This window comes from Bos grunniens, chromosome 8, assembly GCF_055505025.1.
Source record: "Bos grunniens cultivar Pamir isolate PY7600 chromosome 8, Bosgru_T2T1.0, whole genome shotgun sequence".
Lineage (NCBI taxonomy): Eukaryota > Metazoa > Chordata > Mammalia > Artiodactyla > Bovidae > Bos > Bos grunniens.
The window spans coordinates 38,537,631-38,561,660 of NC_141172.1; the positions used below are offsets into that span (position 1 = coordinate 38,537,631).

General features: G+C 43.6%; 1 protein-coding gene across 1 annotated transcript in view; it reads right to left on the reverse strand.

Annotated features, from left to right (window-relative positions):
- Positions 1 to 24,030, reverse strand: part of SLC1A1 (solute carrier family 1 member 1) — a 75,119-nt gene that overhangs the window by 4,627 nt on the left and 46,462 nt on the right. The window contains exons 3-10 of the mRNA XM_086415267.1: positions 18,380 to 18,472; positions 16,535 to 16,649; positions 15,030 to 15,072; positions 13,554 to 13,652; positions 9,982 to 10,166; positions 8,791 to 8,898; positions 6,839 to 6,961; positions 6,058 to 6,252 (exon numbers count right to left, since the gene is read on the reverse strand). Of these exons, the coding sequence (XP_086271393.1) occupies positions 6,058 to 6,252; positions 6,839 to 6,961; positions 8,791 to 8,898; positions 9,982 to 10,166; positions 13,554 to 13,652; positions 15,030 to 15,072; positions 16,535 to 16,649; positions 18,380 to 18,472 (961 nt within the window). The remainder of the gene's footprint in view (positions 1 to 6,057; positions 6,253 to 6,838; positions 6,962 to 8,790; positions 8,899 to 9,981; positions 10,167 to 13,553; positions 13,653 to 15,029; positions 15,073 to 16,534; positions 16,650 to 18,379; positions 18,473 to 24,030) is intronic.

Consider the following 24,030-nt stretch of genomic DNA (forward strand, 5'->3'; position numbering starts at 1 on the left):
CCCTGGTCCACAGTGGTTAGTCCCGTAGTCAGTTACTGCTGTCTCCCAAATTGGCCAGTCAGAATCTCTTCTCTGCTGAGCACCAGCTCTGCCTCATTAGAGAGTTGTGGGAGACAGAGGGGAGTGTGAGCTTTTTCCAGGGGGAGGTGTACCTCATCATTCTAATTCGAGGAAGTGGAGAGGAACTGCATGAGCGGCACCCAATGAATGAGCTAGAGAGAGATTAAAGAGGAAGGCAAGAGTTTACCAAACGAAGGTGTTAATGGAGAGCTTTATCCACCCATCTATGCATCCGTCCATCCTAAACAAGGGCCAGGTACATCTCCACCTGTTTGCTTCCCCCCTTCGTCTGTCTACTCAGCCAAGCAATAATTTATTGAGGATCTGATACGTGGCAGGAATTTGTACTGCTTTGAAGGAGGGTAGAGGGATTGGGTTAGGGGTGCGTGGGAAAGGATATTCAGGGTGAAGGCAAAGGAATGAGGCACTAGCCAAGCAGGTTTCATGTACTTCCTTTACATCACAAGACTCTTGGCCTCTCTGGGAACTGCCCTTTAGAGCACTGAGTTGAGAAATAGCTATGACTTCTGTCCAAGGTACAACTGCTTATTCCTGACCACTCCTTTCTGCCAGTGGGTGCCCTTTGTGCAAAAGGAGGAGAGATCTGGAATCCAGAAGGGGATTTTAAATACCTTGTATTTAAAAAGGTCCCTCTCAGGTGGATAAAATGTGGCACTAGGGATATTTCTCTTTGGAATAAGCCGTTTTTCATCAGCAACATCTTCCAGATGATTTAAATCTGGTCATTTCAAAGAAAACCAGAGTTTGCCCTGCCCTGAAAAATCCCTGTATTTGAATGAGCTTTGAAGGGACCCACTATATTTTCTAGACACACGCTCTCATCCTTGGGCCAAGGATGCCACTGGGTTGAAAGCCGAAGATGGGGACACTGTCAATTTAAACTAGAAGACTCCCTGATTCTATCCACAAATCCATATTCTGTGGGCTCGAAAAGCCTCAAGAGTTCTCACCAACCTGATTTACTGCTCATTCATCTCCCTGGTGATGTGTCACAGATGGTATCTGAGGGCCTGGTCAAACACAGACCAGAGTTCTTTGACAAGTGTGGTTTCCTTCAGTGGCTGTGACCACCAATTTGCAATTAGAGATTTCTGGAGCAGTCCAAATCCCTCTCAAAGTTTTGGGCTTTTGCATAATCCTTCAGATCTGTTTTGACTTAAATAGTCTTTGGAAACACTAAGTTCATGTCAGTGCTGGTTGAAAACATTTAAACTGAATGCACTGGTGGGTTTTCTTTGTCAGAAGTGATTTGTGCCCCTACCCATTGATCCTTCTTGGAAGCCTCAACACATGATGGTTAACCATATCCCTAGGGCTTGAGGTGGGGCTTGAAACTCAAAATCGTTTAGTCAAAGAAAACCTTGCCCGTTAGCCTTGACCTTGCTGATTAAACTTCAGCCATTTGGCTGGCTTAAGTCTGAAACTTGGAACTGTATATCCTCAGATGGGGGTAAAAGTATAAAAACCTACTTGTTCTTCTTGAATATATACTATTTTGACTTTCGAGGGTTTTCAAAGAAGACACAATAACCATTGGTAGAAAGTTCTTTCCTAAGCACTGAGATCTAGATTGATGTCAGGCCATCTAACTCAGCTCTCCATACAGGTCAGGGAATAGGTAGTGAACTAGAGTGAGCACAGGTTTTACAGGCAGACAGACCCAGCTCTGCTGTTTACTAACAGCATGTCCTTAGGCAGGTTAGTTCTCTGAATCTCAGTTTCTTGCCTGTAATATGGGGAGAGTATGTCTACTTTGCAGGGCTGCCGGTAAGATTAGATGAGATAAAACATGTAAGATATCAAGTATAGCACCTGGATATAGTAGGTGCTTAAAACTGAGGCCATTTTGCCCCTTCAGCAGCTGTTACAACTACTTCTGCTAGTATTACTACTATTACAAAATTAACTACTGTTACTACTACTGCTACTTTTTTCCTCTAAGCTCTTTCTAGGTTCCAAATACCCTAATTATCTTTTGTTGTAAGAAAATTTATCTCATTTCTAATCAGTTGTAACCTTTGGTAAGTGAGTATTACGACAAACCACAAAAGGCCATGTTTTGGGTGGATGGTGCCTGTGTTTCCTTGATGTCTAGTCCAAAAGAACCATAGAAAGAGATAAACTATGGGTCCAAAAATCTTATAGCTATAAACCACATAAGCCACAACTGTGACTTGTAAAATAAAAAGAAAAAAAAACAGCACTGGAGACTTCCCTGGTGGTCCAGTGGCTAAGAATCCGCCTGCCAATGCAGGGGACATGGGTTCCATCCCTGGTCGGGGAACTAAGATCCCACATACTGTAGGGCAGCTACTGAGCCCAAGTTCTAGAGCCCTTATGCCATGTGGAAAGATCCTGCATGCTGCAACTATGACCCGAGGCAGCCAAAAATAAATATTTAAAAACAAAAACAAAATGACTTCTTATTTCATTCTCCTCCAGGTAGAGCCAGAGAGGATTTTTAAAGTCAGTAATTACCCTGGGCCTTACAGTTGTTGTTATTTGCTCTGGGCCAGTAGTTATCAGCAAGTTTGATTTAAAAATACAGCAAAGCAGAGAGAGAGGGTTTTCATGTGATTTAGTCTCTAGGCCCAAAGTTTATTCCTCTAGTAGTGAGGTTAAAAAAAAGGGGGGGTTAGAAAGATCTAGGGAACTTACGAGCGAAGCAGAGGGAGGAAATTCACCCCCCAAATAGCAAATAACTGCAAAGAACTGGCACCTCACACAGTTGCTCCCTGGAAATGAGTTTAGTACAGACTCAGTGCCACAGGCCGAGGTGAGGGAGGTGGGAGAAGGCACTGGAGAAGTGAAAGAACAACTGCTAGAATTACAGTGGCTGTGGAACTTTCTCAGGCATGATTCAGGGTTTTACTTTTAACATACTCTCCACTATTCAAACTAGAGAACTTCACCAATGCTCCTGGGCTCCAGCCTCCTTAGCCACTAATACTCTACAGATCACGAGGCACTGGTGTAGTTTCCCACCTTATGTGCCAAATGGTCTAGTTTGGAGTTGTCTTTAGTTAATTTCAGTTATTCCAAACTGCAATAAATATGATTTAGGGTTGGGAAGATCTAAAAATTTACTGCACTAGAAGACTGTAAGAACTTATTTTATGCCTAGGATTTATGCCTATGTCAAATGCCTGAAAGGTTCAGATTCAACAGTGTTTAGGCCTGCTGCTGCTGCTAAGTCGCTTCAGTCGTGTCCGACCCTGGGCGACCCCATAGACGGCAGCCCACCAGGCTCCCCCGTCCCTGGGACTCTCCAGGCAAGAACACCGGAGTGGGTTGCCATTTCCTTCTCCAATGCATGAAAGTTAAAAGTGAAAGTGAAGTCGCTCAGTCGTGTCTGACTCTCCACGACCCCATGGACTGCAGCCCACCAGGCTCCCCCGTCCATGGGATTTTCCAGGTAAGAGTACTGGAGTGGGGTGCCATTGCCTTCTCTGTGTTTAGGCTTAGGGACCCAGTTAGTCTTAAACTTCCACTCTAAACTAAGGGTTTCCCTGGTGGCTCAAATGGTAAAGAATCTGCCTGCAATGCAGGGGACTGGGTCCAATCCCTGGGTCAGGAAGATCCCTTGGAGAAGGGAATGGCAACCCACTCCAGTATTCTTGCCTGAAGAATTCCCTGGACAGAGGAGTCTGGTGGGCTATATAGTAGTCCAAGGGTTGCAAAGAGTTGGACATGACTTTCAAACTCAACTAAAGTCTTAGGATTAACTCTAATCCCAATTCACCACTTCAAAGCAGCACTGTCCAATAGAATTTTCCACTATGATGGCATCTATTTCTACAGCGATAGAACATTCATGTCTACTCTGTCCAATTTGTGCGTGTGGCTAATGGCTACCATATTGAACAGTGCTGTTCCAGAGAAACATGTCTGGCAAAATCACTAGTGACATTTTCACCATCTACTTGAGCAGGCAATTTCAGGCTTCATTTGACTAGAATTCTCTGCAAGATTTGACTCCGTTGACCATTTCATCCTTGAAAATCTCTCTTCTCTGGGTTTCTATGACACCATGGTTTCATGACTCTTCCCACCTTTATATTCTCATTCTCCTCTTGGGGTCCCCCCTTTCTGCCTGCCTCTAATATTAGGATTTTCTAGGGCTCACGCCTTAGTTTCTGTTTCTTCTCTACAAACTCTCCCATTCCCAACAATTGCTGAGCGCTCAGTATGTGGGTACCATTCTAAGTACTTTATATGCATCATCTGACTTAATAATCACTATTTGCATAAAACATAGGTACTATTATTATCCTCATTTTACAGGTGAGAAAACAGAAGCTTAGAGAATTCAAGGTCACAGCTAATTTTGGTGAAGCAGAGTCAAACACAGATAACTGACTCACAACCCACATGCTTGATGAGCATCATCAAACTGATGACTCTGACTTCTTTATCTGCAGTCGAGACCACATTTCTCACTGTATATTTCCACCTGGATGTCTTAAAGGATTTTCACATTTATTGTATCCAAAAGTATAAGCTCTTAATCTTCCCACCTGTACTTCATTCTGGAGAAGGCGATGTCACCCTACTCCAGTACTCTTGCCTGGAAAATCCCATAGACGGAGGAGCCTGGTAGGCTGCAGTCCATGGGGTCACGAAGAGTCTGACATGACTGAGCAAAAGGAAATGGCAACCCACTCCAGTGTTCTTGCCTGGAGAATCCCAGGGACGGGGGAGCCTGGTGGTCTGCCATCTATGGGGTCGCACAGAGTCGGACACGACTGAAGCGACTTAGCAGCAGCAGCAGCATACTTCATTCTCTTACACTAGTCCCTGTTCTGATAAGCACCATCCACCAATACTGGGGGTCATCTTAGCCTTCCTCTGTCCCTCACTCTGAATCCAGTAGATGCCTCTTGAATTAATTAGCTCTTCACCTGTGGGTCAGTAGCTTAATGTAGGCCTTTTCATACTTTACTTGCATTAGTCTCCTAACTGGTCTTCCAGCTTATAGTTTCTGCCCCCATTCACGTTCATCCACTAAATTACCAGTTATCTTTCTAAAATGCAAATCTTAAAAAAAATAAATAAATAAAATGCAAATCTTTCTATAGTATGAAAGACCGTCTAAGACCCTTCCATGAGCTCCTCACACAAGCCCTTCCATGATATGATCCCTGCTTTCCTATCTCCCTGTGTTCTCCACATTGTACTCTTTATGCCAGCCACACCAAATAATCTGTACTGTGTAACTAGGACACGGTTACATCAAGACCCCTGTTCAGCCTATTCCTTTTATCCAAAATTCTCTCCACTTCCTCTATCAAATACTCCTAAGATTCAGCTAAACTTTCCTCTCTTCCAGGAAGCTTTTCCTCACCTTCCCAGGTGGACCAACCCTTCCTTCTTTGGTGCGCCCTGTGTTCCACATTCAAACCTCTATTATAGCCTTTACCATATCACTCAGCACTTATTTGAAATGAAGTGAAGTGAAAGTCTGTCAGTCATGTCTGACTGTTTGTGACCCCATGAACTATACAGTCCATGGAATTCTCCAGGCCAGAATACTGGAGTGGGTAGCCGTTTTCTTCTCCAGGAGATCTTCCCAACCCAGGGATAGAACCCAGGTCTCCCACATTGCAGGCAGATTCTTTACCAGCTGAGCGACCAGGGAAGCCCACTTATTCAGATATCTGTATACCCAACTTATCTACCCCTTAAAAGCAGGAACTACCCCTTATTCAACCTTGATTCCTTGATGCCTACTCTGTGCCTAGCACCTTCTGGGTGCACTGGGCTGAGAACACAGAGACTCCCTGGCTCTCCAGACCTGATGCAGTGTTATGTACTGCAGTCCTGCTACTTGTAATACAGATGCACTTAATCTTGGGAAGAGATTTTGTAGACCACAAAAATAAGTCTACAGCTGGACCATCCATGATCTCCCTCCACAGATGAGTTTTACTTGAGAGCAATTCCAGTTACAGAGATGGAAATGACTTCATGCCCCACCTGATAGTGATGATCTGCCCAACGCTCAAGTCCAAATCATTCAACTGTGCAATAAACACGGCTGCCACTGCTTCATAGAGTGCAGTCCCATCCATGTTGATCGTAGCACCAACAGGTAATACAAATCTAGTGATCCTCTTGTCCACCCGGTTCTTCTCTTCAGCGCAGCGGAAAGTGACAGGCAGTGTTGCTGAACTGTGTGATAAAAAGAGAAAGGATATGATGACCTAGGAATGCTGGCCCTCAATCCCTGCCTGAAGTGATACCTCAGTTCCAGAAACTAAATCGAGAGCTCAAGCATGATGGCACTTTTGGTAGGACCAGGAATCAGAAGTCGCTGTGCTTGTCACTGTCCCCAGCTATGACACAACCCCCTCCTGGGTTGTAGGCCCTGCCAAGAAGGCAAGAAATATCCAGTAGGGTGAAGAAATGCGTGTAAGGTCAGAAACTAGGGAGATCATTTCTCAAAGGCAGCTACAAAACCCCCCAATCAGGTGAGGTGAGAGTTGATAAGGCTTGGCTCACAGACTTCTTCCAGACACCCCTCTTCTTTAAAAAATATTTTTTAAAAATATTTGTTTATTCATTTGGCTGTGTGGGGTCTTTTTGACAGGCAGGATCTTCAACCTTCATTGCAGCATGCTAGGTCTCTTAGTTGCAGCATGTGGGATCCAGTTCTCTGACCAGGAATTGAACCTGGGCCCCTGCGTTGGGAGCATGAAGTCTTAGACACTGGCCCACCAGGGAAGTGGTGGTCCACCAGACACCCTCTTCTGTTTACCTGGAGGAGATCATGAGAGCTGTCAGAAGAGCCTGGGCCATTCCCATGGCGAACTGGAAAGGGTTCTTTCGTACAATTATGAAATATATCAGTGGGAGAATTACAATGGAGTGGATTGCAAGCCTGTAAATGGGAGAGAGAAACAGGTTCACAGATGACATTATCTCTTCATTTTTTTTTTTTTTTTCAAATAGCATTTTTACTCATGATATCATTCAACTTTCATTATGGTCCAATGAGAGAGAGGACAGGAATATATGTCTCCAGTGAAGAGACACATGGGGAAGAGGAGACTCAGCAAATCAAATATCTTGTCAAAGTTGGTGGCTAAGCCAGTAGCTGAGTCCACATCTCAGAGCTCAGAGAATAGTTATGTCATGCTGCCAAGCCCTGTACCTGCTTCTCCTGCTATGCATGCTAACATGCTTTCACTTCCTTCTGCTCTTGAATTCTTACTCCTCCTCTAAGACTCAGTGAAATCTCCCCCTCCTCCTGGAAGCCTTCCCTCACCTTCCCAGGTCCAGCTGACCTTCCCCTCCTTGGTGACTCTGTGGTCAATAGTATCATAGCCCTTATCACAGTACTCAACGTGGACCACGCCACTATCCAGCTGGACAGCACCACCATCTAAGAGGGGAGTCAGGGTTTGTAAGGGGGAAGTTATCCCTGCTCTCCTACAGTTATATTTCATGACTGACCCTCTTCTTTGTCATTCCCCCATTCCAAACGATTCCTTGTTTCACAAACCAAAGGGCTTAAAAAATGAAACTGACTCAGCAGATGCCATGTAAATGGCAACTTAGAGTTTACAGATCAATTATGTGAAGCTGAAATAATAAGAAATGGTCATTGAAAAAAATACGTTCTGGAGGTCAAGAAAGGGATCTTACAGACAACCTATGGCTTAGAACTATGAGAAACTGACTTTTAGTTTTCTATTAGGAACCTAGATAGGTTGATGGGGCAGAAACCAGCAGAACCCTCTCATTAAATAGCTCAGCATAATAAATCTTAGCCATACCATGGCCTGGGCACAGCCCCTGGCCTCCAGTAAGGTGGATGGTTCCACCTTCATTACTGCCGGGGCCCTGGGATTTGACTCTGGCCTTCTTCTCCATTGACCAGCACGACTCTGCTTTTAGTAAACACAGATTAAGAACCAAATCCTATGCAGTGGATATTCCCCAGTGCAGCTGAGTTCCAGCAAGTGAGCCTATTCCTCCAGTTGAGTGTTTGGGGGAATTGATCTGTGTGAGTCAAACTGATGGTGGTTAGTCATTCCCCTGGTCCATATTTCTTAGCATATGTGACATATCCTGCCCCTGGACCGACATCTGGGGGCACCATTCATAATCTATCCCACCGCATCTCCCCTCAAGGAACCAGTAAGTGTGCTACAGGAAGTATGCACACAGCTGTCTCCTGCTTTGCACAGTTCCTACCAACCTGAAGATTCTCCAGCACCCTCTCTTATGATGTAGGGTGTGACAGTACTTTCCCAACAGGGTTGGAACCAACCACCCATCCCACTCCTGCTTGCTCCAGTCCAACTTAATTTAGGCCCTGCCTAATTTCTTTCAGGCTCAGGGTACATGGGGACTGTTCTTACTTGTTTGGTTGGTTTACATCCTTGAAGAAGGGAAGGCCAGGAGAGGGCCAAGAGAGGCTACCAGTGGGTTTTTCTCTTAAGAAATTATTTTAACACAACTAATAAAGGCAGTGACAAAGCATGGTCCAGGCTGTTCTGCCAAGATCTGGAAATTAGCACAGTGTGATCCACCTCCAGTTCAGCTGTTAAAGGGCAGCCCTTCTCTCCCCTGCTCTCTTATCTCTGAACCTCATCTTTCCCTGCCCGAGGGAGAGAAGCCAGTTTCACCAACTAAACTCAGCCTCTCAACAGCAACTCATTGGCTCAAATGAGGTTTCAGTGTCTTCCCTTGAGTCTGACATACCCACTCAGGACGGTGGCCATGTAAAGGCCCAGTTTGCGGAATATTTCCCAGTCTTCAACTTCTATGATTTTCCCGGCAATCAGGAACAAAATACCAATCGGCATGTAGCTAGAAAGTAAGCACAAGAAAGGACATACTTCTGTCATCAAATATTTTCTCAGGGTGGAAACGCTAGGAAAGAAACAAGCCAGGGCATATACCTTGGCTTGGGGTGTGCCCTTAGCTGGGAAGGGCACACTAATGAGGCTAAGGTCTCAGTTTCAGCCCAGCTGGACTACACTGGCTACAGGTTTCAGCACCCCGTGCACCTTAAATTCTACCCACCTATGCCACCATAAGGGGCACTCTGGTCCCTACCCCTTGCTCCTGTGCACATACACCCTGCTGACTCATGTCTGCAGGTCTCTCTCTCGCTTGACTCTCCAATCATGGCCTCTAGACTCTTTCTAGACACAGTCATCTTGTTTCCCAGGTAGTGGTATCAGCAACAGAACTAGTTATGTAATAGCTCTGTTGTGATAGCTCTGTTTGTGGAGCTATCATTACATGCTTTGCATTGGGTTAGGTATTTCACACACGTCATTCACTTATTGTACTTCTCCCAACTCGAGGGGTAGACTTTATTTATCCTTTTTAACAGATGATGAAGCTGAGCTTCAGCAGCATTGACTGAAATAACTAAACCCTTTACTGTCACTGTCAAGGTCTATACTTTGGACCAACTCGCTGTGAGATAAGTGGGGCAGAGGTCTCCCAGGCAAGGTGGAGTTTTCAGCATCTCCAGGGACAGGGCAGATGCTCAGGTGGTGCAGCTGCTATGCTCACCTATGGCAGCTTTCATTTGGATGTATCAGGGCCTGTGTTTACCTACTGTATCCCTTCTGCATGGAGCCTGATAAGGAAAGCCACCTGTGTTCTGGAAAACTCCTTCAAATCACTCCTTTAAGAGTTCTTTCTTACATAAATGCTGCTTGGTTGCAACGTGATCAAGGACCTTGGTAGAAAAGTCAATGGCTGATCTCTAGACTTTCATTAGTGAACTGAGTCCTAAGTAATACATGGAATTATTTAATACTCTAGTGTCTTGCCCTCTCTAGGGTGAGGTGAGTTAGAAACATAAACCTTTTCCTTCTAGTTTTGAAGGGTCAGCCATCGGGGGAAGCAAGATGACGTTAACCAGTGTCTGCTCACCACATAATGATCTGAACGATTTTCATGGTTGCATCACTCAGAGCATTGAAGAAATCCACCAGAATCTGTCCCCTTTCTCCCATTTTTCCAATGACAATTCCAAAGACGAGGCAAAAGACGATCAAGCCCAGGACATTTATGCCATCTGAATACATGCCTACGACTTTGTATTCCTTTGTTTTGTTCTGCGGATCAAAACCAAGAAAATAATATTGATGCATGATTATAATCTTGTTAGAATGCATAGGCCCTGAAACAGGAAGATATGATAGCCAAACAAACTAGTGACCTAGCAACAACTTAGGATCAACGAGTTTAGGAGCAAAAAAAAAAACCCACCTATGCATGTATCAAATTTTACTGCCCCCACCTCTGGCACTGAGGTTTGTTTTCCCCTCTCTTTCAATGAATCCATACTTGAATATTTCTTTTGAAGATTTCTTATTCTGGGGTGTTTTAAATTTTTAATAACTTTAGGCACTTTTCAGAGTTATTTTAACTAGTAGTTACATTAGGAGTCTGCATAAAAAGATACGAATTGATAATGCAGGAAGCTCAAAATATTTACCAGTGCAAACATTTTTAGGACACTTTACTATCTATTTTATCCTTATAATTAACACAGGAACATTTTTTACCATCTTTAACCTTAGATAACCAATAGGATTTTATTTTAGATAAAAATTAACCAGATATCTACTACTATGAACCATTTCTTCATTTTATCCTGGGTAAGAATAGCATGGGGACTTCCCAGGTGGCTCAGTGGTAAAGAACCCACCTGCCAGTACAGGAGATGAGGGTACAATTCCTGGGTCGGAAAGATCCCCTGGAGGAGGAAATGGCAACCTACTCCAGTATTCTTGCCTGGAGAAATCTCATGGACAGAGGAGCCTCTGCAGGCTGCAGTCCACGGGGTCGCAAAGAGTCGGACACAACTGAGCACACACACACACACACACGATTAGCATGAGATATACCAAGAGATAGTTCAATCCTAGTTGTGCAGCATGAGCTTAACAGAGACTTCACAGGAAGATAACACATTCTGAGTGGTGGAAACCAGGTTTATAAGGAATTATGTGGATGAGCCACTGGGGTACCAATTATTTCTTACTTATGATCTGACATGATCAGACACGTATTTATGCTGTGGCCAGTGCAGTGTGTTAACTGCACTGGCTACAGCGTAAGGTCTTAAAATGCAGCTGGATAGACAAGACTTAACTGTGAGAAACAGGAGCCAATGATAGCAAGATGGTGTGTAACTAACTGTACAGCCAAGCTATGAGTTACAGGCATCATGTGGAGACTGGAGACATGAATGTGGGCTGTGAAGATAGTGAAGGACAGGCCCGAGGAGCAGGCAGCCGGGAGATAAGCAGAGATCTAGAAAGCAGACTCCAGAAAAATGGCAAGGAAAGGCAGACATCATCACACATCAGGTCTCTGAACTCTACTCATCGTTTACAGCCGCCACACTACTTCAGACCTCCCTATTCTATTAGGGAGTATTCTTTTCTTTCCAACTGTAATATTCATCACTCTTCACACGAGAGCATATGTCACATGTGTCTTTTCTCTGTCATAATCTCAGTGCCCATCAGAGCTTGGCCCATGGAGAGTGCTCAGAAAAATCTCTGTGGAACCGTATCAAGAAGCAAGAGTAGGAGTTCATTGAGGAGTTGGATCTAGATAGAATAGATTGGGCTCACGGAAAAGTAAGCTGGGAAACCAGGGAGGAGCCAGGTCATGGAGTGCTTTCTGTAGGAAAAAAGAGGGAGCTAACTGTGGCCTATTTAATGTGAACTCTTAAATCTACTGCATTTTTTTTTTCCCTTAAATTATTCCTTCCTGAGTGAAGGCAGAGTACATTCAGGAGAAATCTACTACATGACTACAAATGTACTACTTCAGGCCAACCTGATCTAATCTCCAACTGGAGGAAGAAATGGCAACCCACTACAGTATTCTTGCCTGGAGAATCCCATGGACAGAGGAGCCTGGTGGGCTAGAGTCCATGGGGTCACAAGAGTTGGACACAACCTAGTGACTAAACCACCAGAATCTTAAACAATGAAATCCTAAAAGTTCTCAGAGCCAACTGATTTCATTGATAAGTTTATGGCAAATTCCTGGTGGCAAAACCTATCCTGAACTGAGATGAGGCTGTTGCTGCTGCTGCTGCTGCTAATTCGCTTCAGTCGTGTCTGACTCTGTGCGACCCCATGGACGGTAGCCTACCAGGCCCCCCACCCCTGGGATTCTCCAGGCAAGAATACTGGAGGGGGTTGCCATTTCCTCCTGTAATGCGTGAAGTGAAGTTGCTCAGTCGTGTCTGACTCGTAGTGATCCCATGGATTGCAGCCTACCAGGCTCCTCCATCGATGGGATTTTCCAGGCAAGAGTACTGGAGTGGGGTGCCACTGCCTTCTCTGGAGATGAGGCTACAGATAGCCTATTTTTCTTACTTTGTAGCCAATTTGTAAGTTAGTTGCAGAAATGTTGATGTGCTTGATTCGAGAATATTATTGCCAATTCCACTTAAAAGATGTTGTATAACATATAGTACACACACCACCTGGCCCTTCTAAAGTGAAGAACTCTGGACTCAGAATCACATTTGGGCAGAGTTTTAAATAAGGAACTGCAGGCCTGCATTCCACGTTTATGTGGTCTTGCAAATCTAACGATGTTCCCAGAGATGCCCAACTCAACTCTGGGTGGCAGAGACAGAAGTGACAGGACTCATTCTTTTCTCTGTGTGGTTCAGTTGCTCTTCAGTATTCTCAGAAGTTATACTCTATACAGTGGCCGCCAACACTGACTTAGGGAATACTGAGTCAAGGTTCCTAAGGGGAAACAGAGGATTAGGTTCCTAGAAATCAACAGTCACATCATTTTGGTCAAATGATCAATTTGAAACCTTGTTTTCTCTGTGTTTTAGTTCAAAGACACCTTATTTAATATATATTGTTTAATCATTAACGTTGAGCTCACTTGAACTCATGCCTGAACGAGACTTCTCTAACACGTGTATTTTCTCATATGGAACATCAGCCTTCTTGCGTTTGGGAACACTAACCAGCCAGCATTTCAAACAGTGAAATTACCAAGCTGATGCACAAAACTGAGAAAAATGTGGCAAAGACACACCGCACAAAGGACACATATTTACCACATAAGAGCTGAACCAGGGAGGGGATGTAAGTATACACACAGCTGATACACTTTGTTGTACAGTAGAAACCAACACAACGTTGTAAAGCGATTATACTCCAATTAAAAAAAGGGAAAAAACAAACTGCTGAACCAAGAGCGCAGAACACAGCCTGTTCAACCTCAGCTGGGACACGTGCACGGGCAAGTTACATTTTTCACCACTCCTAGTGTGTCTGTGAATGACCAGCACCATACTGATTTTGGGTTACAAATGCATTTTAGTACATAGGCAAATTCACAAATGTGGAATCTGAGGACAATGAGGATCTACTTATTTCCATCTCCTGCTCACTTATGACTTGGCCCCTGCCTACTGGGGAAGGGAGCAAACAAAAGGAAGTAAGTGGTACCTTGGAAATAGCAGTTGTCATGATGGCTGTGACAGTCGCTTCAGTGCTGTTTGTCCCTGGCTCCTCAGAAAGCTCCACTTCTTCACGTGTGGTTTTGTACTGCATGTTGGAGGGGGGAAAGGTCAAAGAAATAAACAAAAAAAGAATTTTTAAGCTCCTAAGGTTAAACCATAGGAATGTTACTTTGGCCAGATAAGTGTCACTGCAAGGTTCTACCTCTGAGGCCTCTATCGGCGTTGGTTTGGGATGGTACTACCCCTGAGGCTTTGGAAGCAAAGCTGGGATTGAGAAATCCAAGCCCCGGACCACCACAGCCACCATTCAATGGTGTCAAAATGTTCTTTCACTTCTGTAGTGAGGGACCAATTAATGGAGCAACAATGTAGAAGAAAGCATAGGTTTTATCTGTAGGTGCTTTAATAGATTCTACAGGAATCCTGTCAATCATTTTTGTTTCTATTTATTTATTCATTTATTATTTTTAACCTGGGGAAGAAACACCTCATCACTTTAAATGCAGTCACCATGACTTTAATAAACATCAAGAACTATATGGTTGTTCCAAAGTCAATAGTCCCTTTAGGGCTCTTACATGAGTGAGATTTCTGTTATTCCCTTCCTTCACCTGTTTGATTCTGCTGAGCTTCAGCAGAGATGTTTAAGAAAGAGCTAGTATATCATCACACTGGGCATAAATGTTACTCCTACAAGGCTCTGCCAACACCAAGAACCTTACAAGTGACCACTGTGGCTGAACCGCAAATGCACCCCCTAAACAGAGGTGGTTCTGTGCCTCTATTGACGGGGAGCAATTTAATTGCCATTTTTGTTGGTCCACATAGAGGTCTCTGTTTGTGTAATTTATGTAAACGAATTCAGTAGCTTGTGATAGACTCAGCTGTCTTAAAGTACATAGATAAACAAGAGAAGAAGGCTTAAGATTGTGAAACTTCCCTAAAGCAAAAAAAAAGTGGCTTTGTTACACTGCTCTGTAGAGTGCCAGCAGTGGGCACGGAGTGATGAAAGAAAAGACCAGATACCAGGAACACTAACCACCCACACGGGTCACATACTGATTTCCCAACATGCGGGGGGAGGTTACCTTTCCCAACTGCATTATATCTGCAGATAGTCTGAGCTTCTGCACAAATATAAAGTGGCTCTCTGAAACTAGGTACTAGAAGCCAGATTTGAAAACACTCATTTGACAGGTTCCTGACTTGCTCCAGTTGAAACCTTTTGGGGGAAAAATGAAGCCTAAGGGAAAAGGGAGCAGTGTAAGCTACAACATGCGTGCTGCTATGGCTGGAAAGACTGGGGTTGACAGGTCACCTGAAATTCCTCCATTCACAGGTATTAATACATTGCCCATTTTTGATGGGCTAATTCCATCTCTTAGGTCATAGAAGAAGAAAAAATCTTAATGAGTAAGGAGGAAGAGTAGAACAGCTTGAGGGCAAAAATCCTTATTCTTACCTGCTGAAAACAGGCTTGGACAAGGTTCTCAGGGAACATATTCCTGTTGGAGACATGAAAATTAATTTTGTCACATTAAGACAAAAGTGGTTTTTGTTTGTTTTTGTTGCACCTAATACATTGATGGAAATGAGTATGCTATAGAATTAGTACTCTAGTTTTGGTCTCATCTTTGCATAATGCTTCCTTGTATTAAGATTTATTTTTCCCTGCTTCTGCTAAGTCACTTCAGTCATGTCCAACTCTGTGCGACCCCAGAGACGGCAGCCCACCAGGCCCACCCCTGGGATTCTCCAGGCAAGAACACTGGAGTGGGTTGCCATTTCCTTCTCCAATGCGTGAAAGTGAAAAGTGAAATTGAAGTTGCTCAGTCATGTCCGACTTGTAGCAACCACATGGACTGCAGCCTACCAGGCTCCTCCGTCCATGGGATTTTCCAGGCAAGAGCACTGGATTCTTTTTCCCTACTGAGCTTCAATTAGGGGATAGAAAGCTCTCCTAACTAACCATCACACTTAACTGATTCTTGAGTAGCCAGCATGGTTGCTGTCCTCGGTGAAATAGGTACTAGCAGGTGGACAGGCTCCGTTAAGAGACTTCTTTAATATTTTGCACATTTCTGTTTTCAGCAATGAGAGTCGACTGCACTTGTTCCCAAATTCTTTATGCCAGTTGCAAATATCATTGTCATTATTGAATGAAATATTATGTAAATCATTGCAATATGAGTGTGAAAAGGAAGGAGCAGTTTCTATAAAAACTAAGCTGGAATGCCTGGAAATTCATTCAAGGCAAGTGAGTAAAATTTCTGTTGTTGCGTTAGGTAAGGGAAGACAACTGAAATAAAAAGAACAGCCGGAAGAACTCAGCTTTCAGCTTTCCTTGCAATTGCTAAGGGTTTTGTTGCTCTACTTCATGAAAACTGAGCCTGGAAATTGTAGATGATGCATTTATAAAGGCAGCCTAGGCAACAGAAATATGAAATTACAATCAATTGACACAAAGAAATGACCTTGGCCCAACATCAAAAAAATGGCAAATAAATGCATTTAAGTTTTAAGCATAAACAAAATACGTAGTGTATATTTATGACTCTCTACTTTAAATGCTGTTTTTAAAAATTAATTGACCAATCTGTAGCCCTGATTGTTTCAGATAAGAGGGTTTCTCCTGTACAGTTAAAAAATATATTTCTTCAAGTTGCTTCAGAACCAGCCACCCAATACAGCCCAGCATCTTAATGCAACAAGTATCTTTGGACATCTCTGTCCATCCTAAACCCTGACAGAGACCCTGTTCCTTCCATTCCTTTGTGGAACCATGACCTGGCAAGCAGGACTGGATATGTACCTTGCAGGGTCCAGGGCAAAATGAACACATACAATAATTTAAAAATTATAAAAACTTTCAAGATGGCATTAGCAGAGCATTAGACCAAGCATGGGGCCCTGTGCAACCACACAAGCTGTATGCCTGTGAAGCCACACTGCTGGCCAGACACCCACCTGATCAGGTCTAACATGGCATCCACTGTGCTAACTTCAGGGGTGTTCCCTGTCCTGTCAATCTCATTCACTTTCTGGGTGACACCAGGCTTGATGCTCACCACCAGCACGATACCTGTAACCAAAGATAGCACCCACAGAGCATTAAGAATCTCCCAGGGCACCTGATATCCTTGTGCATCCATCTTAGAGTACCAGGCAATACTGGGATGGGGACCCTGAGAAGTCGACCCAGAACACCGAGCCTCAGCAGGAACCTCAGCAGAATTACTGCCTTAATTACTTCCCATCTAAATGAAGCAGAAGGAACTCTTCCTGTGTGTTTTTAAAAAATGAGGGGCTGCATTCCAGAACTGCTTCTGGAAACACCTGCTGATGAGAATGCTCTTTTCTTCTTTAGCTTATGAGATCAGCCTCAGCAGGGGTTGGGGTGAGAAGGACTTATTTTCCAACTTAGGGTACTCAGCATCTTTCTGTAACTTTTACCCACAGATGCTGGTATTTTTCTGAGGGTCACAGAGAATAAGCCTTATCTTCCTGTCATACCACAGCCATCAAATATCTGAAAAGCTGTGTGTAACCCACTAAAGGATTTGGATTACGGAGTGTTGCTCTGTGTGACTCTTTGGGGGTGCAATGAGAATAGGAGTTCTAAGGAGAGAGAGTTGATCTTGCTATAAAGAAAAACTGTCTTAACAGAGGGCATCTGGGACTTCCCTGGAGGTCCAGTGATTAAGATTCCATGATTCCACTGCAGGGGATGCAGGTTCAATCCCTGGCCAAGGAACTGAGGTCCTGGAATCTGAAAGCACCATTTTGGAGCAAATGGGTTCCTCTTGAGGTGTCCAAGTAGAGGTGGGAGGTTTTAGGAAAGACCAGGTTGATGGACTGGAGGGGAGTGAAGGAAAGGCTCCATGCCCTTATCACTCTTCTCAAAGAGAAATGCCCCTCCAAGCGGGTAGGACTTAAGGATGTGAATGCATTAGTTTTGCTGACGGGAGGAGTCACTGGGCAATACAGGGGCCATGAATGGGTGTGGTCTACTCTCCCCTCTCAGAGCTGCAAAAAGATATCAGCCCAGCTTTGTTCTTTGTGTTGGTCTCCCTCAGGAGCCTAATGAAATATGGTTTTGGTTTAAGGCAGGGTTCAGGGCCTCCTAGGTTGCCTGGCCTAATACCATTAAAATCTTACCACATCCTCAGTTCATCAAAGCAGAGCTGTAAGGGTCAAGCTGGCTGCAACATTTGAGTACACTGCCCCCTCTCTTACCACTCAGGGCATCCTCTTAAAATGTCATACTAGGTCACAAAGGATGGACCATACTTTTTTCACAAAAGTGTCAAAGGTGTATGAGCAACCATAGTCCCTTATTAGAACAGTCTCCCTCTTTCAAGTGAAATTTGTACTTGGCAAGACTTCTGTTAGCTCTGGGTACTATGTGAAATTTGAAATGTACCGAAATGCTGTCTTTCTGGAAATACTTTATAATTATACTCAAACCCACTATTATAGACTAATTATCAAGTTTAAAGATTAGCTCTTTGCTTCACTTTCTTCGACCCAATGATCCGGTAAGGTGCAGAACTGTCCCTCTCTTTCTTTCTGTTTATTTACTAGAGACATTAATAAGCAGTACCATGGCTGAAACTCAGCCGATATTATATTTGTTTATATAAAAGTTTCTGTGCTGACTTCAAGCCTAACAGCTTCATAGCAGTTAGGCTTGTACATAACAATTGTACTTTCTGATCTTTAAAAAGTGTGCGTTTAAAAAAACCAACTACTTTTAAATGGAAAGTCACAATTATACAGAAAAAAAAAAAAGGATTCAGAAATAAATCTTACCTAAAATTACAGCAATGAGAGTGGTACAGAAATAATATACGACAGCACGCAGACCAATTTTTCCAGATACGTTGGAATCCAGTGTAGCAACACCTGAAAGGGTGAGAAGTCAAATTATATTACTCGAAGAAAAATTTCCAGGACCGGTGGCAATTCAATCCTCAAGGTTTGGAAAGAGCTGAGTGGTATGTATTTATCTGCTAGGCCTATCTCACACATTTTGTTTGAATAAATGCATTGGGCGAAAGAACCATTTCCGTATTCCAAATGCAGAATTAAGAGACTGAAGGCTGCTGCTGCTGCTGCTGCTGCTGCTGCTAAGTCGCTTCAGTCGTGTCCAACTCTGTGCGACCCCAGATGGCAGCCCACCAGGCTCCCCTGTCCCTGGGACTCTCCAGGCAAGAACACTGGAGTGGGTTGCCATTTCCTCCTCCAATGCATCAAAGTGAAAAGTGAAAGTGAAGTTGCTCAGTCAGGTCCGACTCATAGCAACCTCATGGACTGCAGCCCACCAGGCTCCTCCATCCATGGGATTTTCCAGGCAAGAGTACTGGAGTGGGGTGAAGGCTAGTAGGGGGCAAGATCCCCTCTGGCTCAATCCCCACCACCTCAGCTCTTAGTGAGTGCTGTGTCTCTGGCTCGTGAGAGGGGTGGCCATGAGACAAGTAAAAGGAATCCCCCTTTGGCATCTGCGCTAAGAACTTCACCATTGTATCACTCGACATTCTTTTGGGATTCGGTATTAGGGAAAAGTTTACCTTAAAGAACTGAGAAGGTTCTTTCATCACATAATAAAAATCGAATAACTCATGATCATTTCCCTTTCTGCCTTTCCTGTCAGGAATCTCAGAGTCAACTAAAAAGATAACTTTTATGTGTGATTATCAAGCAATATATATGTTCATTACAATTATCTAAAGAAAGGAAAAAATATAAAGATGAAAACAAAAATCACTTCATGTCATCAGCTATTGTTAATATTCTGGTGAATATTATTCCCATAATACACTACAACTCAGAAACCAATGAACTAGCTCATATTTAGTTTCAGTCTCTTAAAAAAAGAGCAAACAATGATGCAAATATATAAGCTTGCTAAGTATATTATTTGATTATAAAATGTTCCTATTCTATTTTTGAGCTCTATACATTATTTTGATAAACAATTATAATGATTATTCATGATAATAATGGTAGTTTAAAAAAAAAAAAAGAAAACTACCAATCTAGGTATTTAAGTAACCTGTACAAGCACCTGCTCCATGACCTAATGGAAGATGTATTTTCAGATATATTGTCCTTTGCTCGACATCCAATTTAAGCATCCCCCAGTCCCTAAGGTGCCGACAAGTGACAGATCCGCAGGGTGGCTGCCGAACTGTCCTCGGGTGTGTGTCTCCTGCCCTCTTAGGATTTTCTTCCAGCAGTGAAACAAATTAAATCTATGTGAGGAATTGTTTCCAGCATATGTTAATGTGTCTTAATTTGTCTTAATGATTTGGCCACGGGCTGGTGCCTCTGCTTTTATTCCAGGTCCCAGATGGCAATAAAAGGCTTCATAATAATGAGATTCTTGGTGGAAATACTTTAAATACAGCCCCCAAAGTAGTCAGCTCCTGGCTGTTGCCAGTTCAGTAACTCTCTTGCAGTTACTTTCAAGAAGAACTTTGTTCACCATTTCTCAAATCTACTGAGGTCCTACAGATCTCCTGGATATATCAGAAATGCATTCAAATTAACAGTCATACTTCTCCACATCTCTAGAGCTACCCCTCTACCTTTCTAGCCACCACTGATTGAGGGCAAAGGTGGCACCGAAATCCAGACTCTCAACATCTCGAGGATGTTGAGGATGGGGTGGGGTGTGGCTGCCATAAAGGGAGGGAACATATGCAGGGAGACATTCCAATATTTGAAAACCTCTATAACAGGAACATTATTGAACTGAACATGAATATAAAATGTCTGGATGGATAGTCTAGCCACCCAGTTGCCAGTAATAACAATGATAATGATGATTATTATAATGAAAATGACAATACTGTGTATTGAGCAATTACTGAGGGTTGTATCATCTCCTTTGATGTTCACTATAACCCCACCAGGTCGGCATGATTACTCCCATTTTACAGAGAAAACTGTGGCTCAGAAAGGCTAAGTAACACACCGGGGTCTTACAGCTGCCGAGCAGTGGAGCTGGTTTGACCCCCAAAGGCCAGATCTTAACCACTATGTATGTCACACTGGGTCTATCCATGTGCTACTAAATTCTAGACCAGTGCTGCCCAGTAGACCTTCCTGTGGTATTAGAAATGTTCTCTGTGCTGTCCACTGCAGTAGTCACCAGCTACCGAGGGCTAGGAAGCAGTTGACATGTGGCTACTGTGACTACTGCTTTCAAATTTTGTTTAATCTCAACTTAAACAGCCACATGTGGCTAATGGCTACCATACTGGACATCGACACAATCTCCAAGCCTCACCAGAGTGTCCAGCATTTCATGTGTGCTCAACAATGTTGAATGAGCAGATTCAAGCTTAACTCCATTACAATAAACCAGGTAAACGATGAAGATAAACCAGATAAGCCATCATCTCCTGGTGTGCTTTTCCTTCCCCATGCTGACCATAGTGCTCTGAAGACTGAGGCTTATTCTTTTCTGGATCCTCAGTGCATTAAGGTGCTTTGTGAATTTTGTACTAAATGTTTCCATGTGACAGAAAAAGCTACACTTCTTATGTGTGTATGTGTGCTCAGTCATGTCTGACTCTGTGATCTCATGGACTGCAGGCTGCCAGGCTTCTCTGTCCATGGAATTTTCCAGGCAAGAATACTGGAGTGGGTTGTCATTTCTCTCTCCAGGTGATCTTCCCGACCCAGGGATCGAACCCGCATCTCTTGCACCTCCTGCACTGGCAGGCGGGTTCTTTACCACTGTGCCACCTGGAAGCCCACTGCACTTCTTATGGCTCCTTACAAAGTGAGCCCATCTCAAAGATCTCCTGTGTGAGAGATTTAGGAATTTGGCAGGTTAATCTCCCTAAAAACCACTCACACAGGGCAGTTTGGTATGGTTCCCAGAGTGGCAAACAAGAACGCTTTTCACTCATAACAGACCTCCATGTGAGAACACATTTAGCATTTTAGTGTTTCTCTTTTTTTTTTCTCATTATTATGTGCTCCAACCGACTTGCCCCTCCCAGAGTGTTTTAGATATTTTTTTGCTCATTGCCACCCCATGAAATTTTAATAGCACAAACTGTACATCTGTTCATATACTAAATGTGTGTGTGTGTGTATATATATATACAGCTCTTTACAGCTCTTTACATTGGAGAAGGAAATGGCAACCCACTGCTGTATTCTTGCCTGGAGAATCCCATGGACAGAGGAGCCTGGTGGGCTCCAGTACATGGGGTCGCAAAGAGTCGGACACGACTGAAGTGACTTAGCGCATAGCATATGCTCTTTACATGAGAAGAGTAAGCTTGCCGCCCACCCCCAAAAACTTGCTTCTGCTGCCTTAAGGCCACATTGCTCCAGTGGATGTTGTTCTCTGAATAGTAACTTAATCCAGACCTTGGACTCTGAAGACAGCTCCTCTCCATCAGTTCCTGTCACACCAGCCACATGTCAAGTGCTCACCTGTGACATGCAGCTGGTGGCTACTGCAATGGACAACGTACAGAGAGAACACTTCCACCATCACAGCTCCTGGCTAGTGCTGGACTAGAATTCTGTAGCACATGCATGGAGTTAGTATAACACGGTGGTTACGAATATGACCCCCTTGACAAAGGAGAAGGGGGAGCTATTTAATGGACACAGAGTTTCAGCTGGCAAGATGAAGAGAGTTCTGGAGATGCGTGGTGGTGGTGGTGATGGTTATGCAACAATGTGAATGTGCTTAATGGTAAATTTTATGTTATACATATCTGACCACAATTAAAAATAATTTTAGACATTAAAACACCTTTTAAAATGAGAGAAAAGAATAAGCCTTAGTCTTCAGAGCGCTATGGTCAGCATGGGGAAGGAAGAGCACACCAGGAGATGATGGCTTATCTGGTTTATCTTCATTGTTTACCTCGTTTATTGTAATGGAGTTAAGCTTGAGTCTGTTCATTCAACATTGTTGAGCACGCATGAAATGCTGGACACTCTGGTAAGGCCTAGCAATTGTGTCGATGTCCAGTATGGTAGCCATTAGCCACATGTGGCTATTTAAATTGAAATTAAACAAAATTTAAAAGCAATTCCTTAGTCACACCTAGCCACATGTCCCCCTCATTCACTATGGGGAGGTCAGATGGTGGGCCTACCTTAACCCCAACCAAGTGAAACATCATTGTGCTTTATCCTGGGGTTTCACTCTAAAGACCCTCCTGGATTCCTTGCTTTCTGGCCACATCTTATGCCTGATGAGGTCTAGAGGACCACCTTTCCTCACAGCCCACTCTTACAACTCAATTCTTCTGGGCACTGACACCTGCCCTTAAGGAATTTACAAATGAGAAAGGACTGTCCACTACTACACCACAAAGCTGGTGTGGCAGGATCTGCATAGAGATCAAAGGGCGTTTAAAGACGTGTGTAACAACTAAACAGTAATTTTATCTGTTGAGTGTAATAACAAAAAACAGGGCTAGTGCTTTGTCTGTTTTTTTTTTTAAATATCTTTTTCTAGTAATTCATTTATATTATAGTTTACAAAAATTATTAATCCATGTGGATTGGAAATTAAAAAAACCGGATCTTTCCCACCCACTTTAAAACCTGGATGCTCTGTGAAGCACTGGTGCAGAGAACAGGTACCATGGGCTTTCAGAGGAGCCAGAGGTGTCACCAGGCTGAGGTGACCAGGAGCAACTTGCTACAGTGAGCATCTGAACTGAGCAGAAAAAGATGAGCCGGATTCTGACAAAGATTCTTTCCTTGGCCACATTTTAGTCAGGCTTCCAAGTCTTCTCTTAGGCCCATCTGTGTACTTCTTTGCAAAATAATTTTAGCAAGAACCTCTTACCCTTGATATAAGATCAAGGTTCCTTATCCTCCACCGTCTCCCAGATGATTTCTGATTTACTGTGGCCTGTCTTCAACATGAATCTTGTTGGGTCGGTTTAGCCAGAATCCCTTGTCTATCCACCGACTCCCACCTAATTCTCGACTATAAATTCCCACTTGTTCATGCTCTATTCCGAGTTGAGCCCAATCTCTCCCCTTCACTGCAGAATCCCATTGCAGTGGTCCCTACAACTGTCTATATGGTCCTAGGCAAAGTCTGCCTTCCCAAACTGACAAGTATCATTGAATTTCTTTTCTTTAACAAGTCCAGTTACCACTGGGTCCAGGATTGTCCTTTAAATCCAGGGACAGTTTTGAGGCTGGGCTGTGGCCTAGAGACAGATACACTCCAAAGCAGTCCCAGGAACTCAGGGGCACCTGCTAGCTCTTTAAGGAACCACACTTGTTTTTTCACTTCTGGAGGAGGCTTGGATGAGCTGGGGTGCTGGCTCCTGACCAAAGCAGTAACAATCTATTAGAATTTTTTTTAATAAAAACACTGCAAAGGAAGAAGTTGCCGTGGGCTAAACAATAGCATGTTTTAAAAATAAACACCCGAGGGTAAAAGTCTCCTCTGAGAACTCTCT